This window comes from Triticum dicoccoides, chromosome 6B, assembly GCF_002162155.2.
Source record: "Triticum dicoccoides isolate Atlit2015 ecotype Zavitan chromosome 6B, WEW_v2.0, whole genome shotgun sequence".
Taxonomy (NCBI): Eukaryota; Viridiplantae; Streptophyta; class Magnoliopsida; order Poales; family Poaceae; genus Triticum; species Triticum dicoccoides.
Genome location: NC_041391.1, coordinates 141182104 through 141190122, shown reverse-complemented (window position 1 = coordinate 141190122; position 8019 = coordinate 141182104). Strand labels below are relative to the sequence as shown.

Below are 8019 nucleotides of genomic sequence, written 5' to 3'. Positions count from 1 at the left end.
ATAAGTAGGATCATGATTGTTGAGTTTCTGGTCACTTGTTGACTGAAACCTACTCCCCCAGTCCGAAATTACTTGTCCACAAATGGATAAAAGTGGATGTATCTAGAACTAAAATATGTCTAGATACATCCATTTCTATGACATGTATTTCCAGACCGAGAGAGTATGTATATATGTAATCTAACAGGGCATTCAATAGATACATATCTCTTGTAAAGATGTTGGATAAAGGAATTTCGGCATGAAAAATGAAGCTTGCCACTTTCGTTTTAGCTGATTGCCTCAAAACGCGGCTTTCAAAAGGCATCCAACAAAACAGAAAAATGTGAATACCCAAAACCAGCACGAGCAATGAAAGCAGCAATGAATCATCAGATCCATGAACATGTTGAGCAGAGAGGATAATGTGCTGCAACCACTGAGAGTTTCAACAACAGTATACGACCATTTTCCAAACACACACAACAACAAGCATCTTACATACAAACATTCGCCAAAATTCACCTTGCTCCCATCATGTCTTGCTTGGACACGCTTAACATCAACATATGTAGCAAAGTACATCGATTCAAATACTAATACCAATGCTCAAGTACCAATGAATCCCCGTAAATAATACCAATGCTCAAGCACTATTTGCGGCACCATCTTTTTGCCCCATCCTCCATTTCTCCTCAAATGCTCCAGATGCATGGCCCAAAAAGAGACACCAGAAGCAAAGCGAGTTCATCAGTCCTGCAGATATACTTACTAGTTAGAACAAACTAGAATCATGTGCATGCAACAAAAAAATGTTCTTCCAAGGGTTTCAGAATAAAGCGCTCCGTACAAAATCGACAACTAAATCACAGATTCACAGCTCAAAACTAAAGGCACGTAAGCTCCCCATTCATGGTTCTAAGGAATCCCTCTATTCCACGTACGATATTTGATTATTTGAGCCTCTTATGAACATACCCACATTACTTATCGCACATAACCTAGATTCTAATTGATGGTATACCCGAGATTTTTGGGTTGATGATCTACCCTTTTGTGGTAACTTCCATTTATTTTCCCTTTCCTGAGATTATTTTTGTTCTTGCATTCTGCTCCTCTCAACTGTCAAGTCACAGCTGTCCATGCCAAGCTGTGTTCTTTCTGAACAAGAACCTGATTGATAAAAAAGAAGGAAATAATTGAACCATGCGCAAGCACTGATCCGCAACTAATGATAATGCCCATCTACCTGCGCATAACTGCGGAATCAGTATTGGATTTTGAAGCATCAGCTGCTGCAGAAACATCGACACTGAACCACATACAAAGAGTGCGGCGGCCATTGTTGCATCACTGCACTTGTTGCGGGGCTGGGCATTGTTGCACCTAAGAGTGTTGCAAGCTCGTCGATAGCTCTCCACAGGTCACGTCGAGAGCTTGCAGCCTGGCAAACTACTCGGTGGGGCTCGCACTGCCATGCCACCACCGATGCTAGTATCGGTATGGTCCAATCCAAACACGAATATGGAAGCAAAGGTAAAAAGAGAAGGAAAAAAAGGCTTTGACTTGTGGAATTGGAACAAAACCATATCTTTGCATCTTGTCTTATATATTTACTAATTGGGGGTTCCTTCCGAGCCACCATGTTGATTCTAAATAAAACAGATATAACCCATTGGGTTTACCTGTATGGTCCAGATCGTAATGAATCCACCATAACTCCACGTTTGGGACGTCGTACAGATCGTGGCGCCATATCAGATCAATCAGAATAATAGTAAAAGGGACCTACATCTCAGTAGCATTGTAGCAAACCTGCCAAAGGCGTTCAAGCTGATTGGAAAATACAAGGTGGGGTGGGATTCTCCCATAGTAATGAAGTAATAAGGTCCATGTGTACGTTTAAAATTGCCTAATTAATCAGCTTTTTTTTTCCTTCTTTAGTAGAAACCATCGAATGCCACAATGCATTCATGATAAAGATAGATGCATCTGCTTTGAGTTTTTCGCCCGTTGGATTGACTAGAGCTGCTCGAATTGACCAAAATTGTACTGCTGTACTAATAAATCTCAAATAGCACAACTAATTAGATGCAAACGGATAATTCAGCTTCCGTGCTAGTGCAGTAGAAGGAAAAGTTTGAAAATAATTCAAGAAGCAAACGCTCTTCAAATTGATGTACGTTCATGTACGTACCCAATAAAGCAAATTCATCTATATCTATACTACTTATAAAAGAGCAAACATTATCTTCTCTAAGTGCACCCCACAAAACGTACACGAATATATTACCACCGCATGATTAGTCCCACTAAACTCAATCTAACGGCTAGCCTTAACCTAATTTATTCTCTGTGTGCACTTAGCAATTTAAATTGACTGACCGTACTTCATCGTGGAGGAAAATATGAAAGTCCACGTCCGGTCAATTAGGAAACTATAATCACGAACACTCCTATTAAGAAACTAATCATGGGCGCATCTAATTATTAGGAAACTAATCATAAACTCATCTTATTATTAGAAAACTAATCACGGACGCATCCATTATTAGGAAAATAATCACGCGCGCATCCTATTAGGAAATTAATCATGGACGCAACTAATTATTAGGAAAATAATCACAAACAATTCCTATTAGATAACTAATCATGAAGGCATCTAATTATTAGGAAACTAATCACGAGCGCATCCTATCATCTCGGAAATCGCGATCGCGAGTCGCCTGCCGTCACCAACCCACCACCCACGCGAGCCACAGTGGGAGACACGCGAGGAGGAGTTGTGGCTTCCTCCGAACACACACACGTGCCGTCGCCGCTTTGTCTTCTGCCTGGAGGCCAGTTCACTTTTCTACTGACTGCAACGACTTCATTCACGTCCTGACATGTCGGCATCTGTGTCGACTTCAGCTCCATCCACAATACCCACGCTAACAACCACCCACCGCAGACGCCCTTTAAGTGGGGGCAACGCTCAGTATTCTGGACCAGTATAAGCGGGCCAAAAAAATCGAGTGGGGGTGCCCCGGTGCATGGAGGGCGTCGCCTCAAAGCTGGACGACTGATTCACCTGCGTCGACAACGCCGCCCAGCTGGTGAGAGGACACGGTCGCCGCGGCGGCTCGCAGGCCTGAACGACGGAGATGCTCGCCTTCACGCGAACGCGCCACACGCACACACTAATCAGATAAGCACTGAGTGTTGTTTTTTTTACTGTCATCGCTACCTCGCCGGTGGTGACACATCTAGAAGTACACGAACCGGAGATGAGGCAATGAGAAACAGAGGCGCGCTGGAGCACACACAGTTGGGTTTCAGGCAACCAATGCCTTCTTTCTTTCTTTATTTTTTCACTAATTTTTGCGTACTTGCAACAGACATCCCTGTTTTTTTAAGTACTGACTACCGATTATTACATGGCCAACTCACGACTACATAGTGAACTCACAGACAAATTCGCTGAATCAAGACCTTACTTGCAGTCATGAACTTACATGAAAAAACCCCAGAAGTTTGCATAAGTTTTAGTGAAAAAAAATAAAGTTCGCATAAGTTTTACTAAAAAACCCTAAAGTTTGCATAAGTATATTTGTTTGTCCAGCAGATACATGGCAACTGTAATTTTACATGAGCATTTTCATACCGTTCCTATCTACAGTTGAATTAACATGTTTTCCTGATAGAAAACTTGGACCACATACAAGAGAAACAAAAAATGCATATTGATTATGACCATGACGAATGTAGGATATTTTGTGGTCATGGTAAATTCTCATATCATTTATTTTATTTCATTATTGCACTCTACATTACATATTACGCACGACCACTTTGGTAGAGGTGACGAGTTCACATCATATAGAGAGACCAACCATGTTTCTCCGAATATCTTGAATCATGATCCTTATGACTTCATCTCTACTACTTATAAGAAGTACATTTTTTCATTTGACTATTTCCTGACTTGAGAGGTAAGGTATGTTTTATCCACTAGAGTTGCTAAAATTGGAAGTATGTCTGCAGTTTTTTTCTTTCTAAACCGGCATTTGTTGGCTTTTTTTGCCACTGTTATTCTTACAAGTGGTAGCCTATGCATGTTGAAGACCATTTTCAAATTATTTATCTTCGTATCATTATTACTACAAACTGAGAGGATATTTGTTATATTGTCAAAATTTTAGAATGTTGAGCCCTTAAAGAAATGTGTAGTACTCAAGTAACTGTTCCAAGTTGTCGTATTAATGCTTTTGTCTTGTAATAATAATTCTTGACTGGAGTTTGTTGGCACCGAAACGGCTCCTTAGCTTGTCCTAAGTGACATTTTTATGTGTGATTATACTTGCATAAATGTGTGCATATGAAGAATCATGATGAATCTTCTAAATAATTTTGAGTTTTATACATTGGGAACACTGGGTGGTCTTTTAATACAGGAGATATGTTGTTTAAGGAGAAACGATATTTCAAATTGTTTGTACGAGTAGGGAGTACAAGATTCTGTATTTTATAGGGAAAATTTAAATTTCTGAATAAATTGTCTTGTATTAAGTTTAGTATAATGTGTTAATTCAAATAGACGCGTGTTACACGTAAACACTTATTAGTTTAAATAGACGTGCGTTGCACGTGCACACTTACTAGTATCATGTTAAGAGCAATAATATTATTTGAATACTCCCCCAGATTTTGGAAACTTAGTGAGGTTATACCTTCTACGCTTTGAATAATAATATTTTATATAAAATATTTATATTACTACTTGGGAATAATGTCTGTGTATTCGTTTGTAAACAGTATTTTGATAATATCAAATTTGACAGGGTACGTAAATATATCTAATCACCCATTAGTGTTCCAAACTGTGTTTGAAGACTATTTTGATATATTTAAATGATAGCTTTTAAAAGTCCTAGGGAGTTTATAGGTTGAAGGCTCACTTATGCCCTACAGCTAGCCCTTTTCCTTAGAGATAGATAAAAATAACACGTAGCTTCAAGAAATGGAGGCCCGAAATCTCTTGATGTGAATCTTTGATTACATATGTGTCGTCTTAGATATCATGTGGACTCTTATTCATGTGCTACAAAGAGAACCATGTCAATGGAGTCTAACTATAATCTGTCCAGTCATCGGGAACATGTGCCAAATCATATTCAAAGAAGAAAAGAAAAATAGAAGACATATGGGCAGCTTTTTGTTCCAAATGGGTAGGGTGTTCCTGCAATTTATGAAAAGAGAATAGAGCTGCACCTTTTCTAGGCAAAACTGCGCCGAAAACCTTAAAATGAATGGCTTCCAGTTAAGTTTATTAACGAAATATGAAGCAGGATATGCCTCAATTTTAATTAAGCTAACATATATCAGAACATTTATACTTTCACAAACTAATACCAAACAGTAGCTTCACAAAGCTGTATAAAGTTACTGAAAATATAGTTCCAGGCTTCACCACAACTCGAAACATACATGCAGTTTTAAAATCTTGCAAGAGTGTACTCCTATTCCTTTCCTATAATTCTATTTCATACTTCTTTTATAGGTAACCGATGTCATACTTCTTTTGCAGGTAACCGATGTCATACTCCCTCCGTTTCTTTTTAGTCCACATATAAGGTTTAGTCAAAGTCAAGCTTTATAGAGTTTGACTAACTTTATATTAAAAAATATAAGCATTCACAATATGAAATCAATATATTCAGATGCACCATGAAACATATTTTCATACTATATAGTTTTAGTACTGTAGATGTTCATAATTTTTTATATAAATTTGGTCAAACTTTGTGTAGTTTGACTTTGACCAAATCTTATATGCGGAATAAAAAGAAACAAGGGAGTACTTGCATGGGTTGGTGCCTACTAACTAGAAAGGCGAAAATAGTACGCACAAAAATTTAAACAAGAGTAAATTAATGGTCAAACGTTATCTAAAGAGGGGCAAATAATAGAGGTAGTGCATCTATAAGAGGGACAAATGATCATTTAGCCAATTCCAGTTAACAAAATGTAGCAGAAACTAATACGCAAAGGATAAATTAACGCCTTTCCTTAGATGTAAATGGCCCTCAGACATTAACTGAAGCAAATGTTATGCAAACTTGGTGGGATATATACACCCTTCTTGGTATGAAATAAAATTGTTAGCTTTATTACCATGTTGCAAGGCAATTATTGACCAGGAAACAGATCATGCCCACTTTCCCTACTTTGACAATGTCTTGTAACAGCATAAAGCAATCACATCTACATGAATAATTAGGCCAGCAGAGCACAACGATCATAAAACAAATTAACTTACCACTTCATACACTCGGTTTTGACAGCGGCGGCGGGTAGCCAAAGTACCAGTGAACATGTTCAGCATGGAAGAATTTCCCCTTGCTCGTGCAAACCTTCCTCACTTCAGAAGTCTTGACCTCAAGCGAAAAATAATCTACATCCCAATCAGTCCTGGACAACGGCGGTCCAGACTCTCTATCAAAGTCCACTTGATCTTTTGTAGTGGCTCCAAGGAATAAGAATCCCTCAGCAGCACTCATGGTGAAATAGTCATGCCCTCCAGGCAACGGTATAATATTCTTCATCCGCCATTCATTGGAAGATTCACCATTGCTTTGCTGAGTTGTATGATAGAGATCAAATGAGCCATTTGGGCTGTGATCACCGATGAGAGAAAACATCTCAAGGTATCCTTCTCTACCTACTACAATGCCAGGCATACTTCTGTCTTGAATTCTATGGGGATCATCGTATCTGGCGAGAACTTCGAGTATCCGGCCAGGCAGAAGTTTGAGGAGTATATAGTAGCCAGTGTGATGGTTGACAGTGAAAAACTCCATTTTCTGTGTGTCCAGCACGAACAACTTGTCTAACAAAGGTGACGCCAAGTAGAAGCATCCGCTCTCGTTGTCGAAACCGGACAAGCCACAGAACCCATAAGTTGACAACATGCACGGTCCAAGGGGACCGTGGTGCACGCCTAACAAACTCCAACCGATAGATGCAACTATACACCATTGCTGTGTGACAGACGAGAAGATAAAGGCGGTTAGCTTGGAACCATAGATGGCTAAGCATATCACCTTGAACGACATATCATCTTCATCATCCCCAATGGGAGCAAGGATGGGCACGATATCAAATGGGTACTCTTCCTGGACAGCGAGGTCCGTCGGTATGGGCGGGAGCAGCACGTAGCGCCGTGACAAGGGATCACACACCGCCATGTCTTTGAGGGTCTCCAAAACTTGGCAGGCCTCCAGGAGGACTCGGCCATCGCGGACGTCGCGGACATGCCAGGGGATGCCACTGCTGGGCACGGGGACGAAGGAGTAGGTGAAATCAGCGGCGTCGGCGAGAGCGCGGGCGAGCGGGGCGGAGGGGTCGGGCGCCTCGGCTGGTTGGAAGCTGCCATCCACGTTTACGAGCCCGAGGAGCGGAGGCGGGTGGAGTTTGCGGTGGCGGCGGAGGAAGGAGCGGTCGGTGATGATGCGGCGGAAACGGGGGCAGGCGGTTGAGGCGCGGGCGAGCTCGGCCGGGGTGGTCAGGCGGAGGAAGATCTCCTCCAGGATCTCGTCGACGAGGTGCGGCGCCGGCGTGGGCATGGCGGCGGGGTGGGAGGAAGGGGATGATGGGGGCGGCTAGGGTTTCGGGCGGAGTTCAGAGCAGCTAGGTAGCGAGGGAGTGAGCCTAATTGTTCACGGAATTAAGCGAGAGGCTGCTGATTGCTCACGGAATTTAGCGTGAGGTTGCTAATTCTATCTCCCTTCGTTTGCTGCCGGCGGCCGCCGCTGCCCCCCGGCAGCCGAGCCGACTGAGCCCAAGGCGGTCGCTGTATCCAACCATTATTCTTCGGAATCTATAACCCACGAATGTCAGATTTCTAGGAGCCCAGCCTGAACGTCTTTTCTACCTTTGGATCATTAGCACGAATCTTAGAGCAAGGGATCAGCCACGTTACACTTTTTCTCGATCGGAAAAGCAACGCCCCGTCGCGAACGCCGCAGGTATCGTATTCCCTTTCCCCACCAGGCCACC

At 41.9% G+C, this 8019-nt stretch overlaps 1 protein-coding gene across 1 annotated transcript; it reads right to left on the bottom strand.

Moving 5' to 3' along the window:
• Positions 1 to 425: 425 nt before the first annotated feature.
• On the bottom strand, positions 426 to 7745 carry LOC119326384. Its single transcript, XM_037600040.1, has 2 exons — positions 6281 to 7745; positions 426 to 735 (listed from the first exon to the last, which is right to left on the bottom strand). The coding sequence occupies exon 1, from the start codon at positions 7584 to 7586 to the stop codon at positions 6285 to 6287; it is 1302 nt and encodes a 433-aa protein (XP_037455937.1). The 5' UTR covers positions 7587 to 7745; the 3' UTR covers positions 426 to 735; positions 6281 to 6284.
• Between the last annotated feature and the right edge of the window lie 274 nt (positions 7746 to 8019).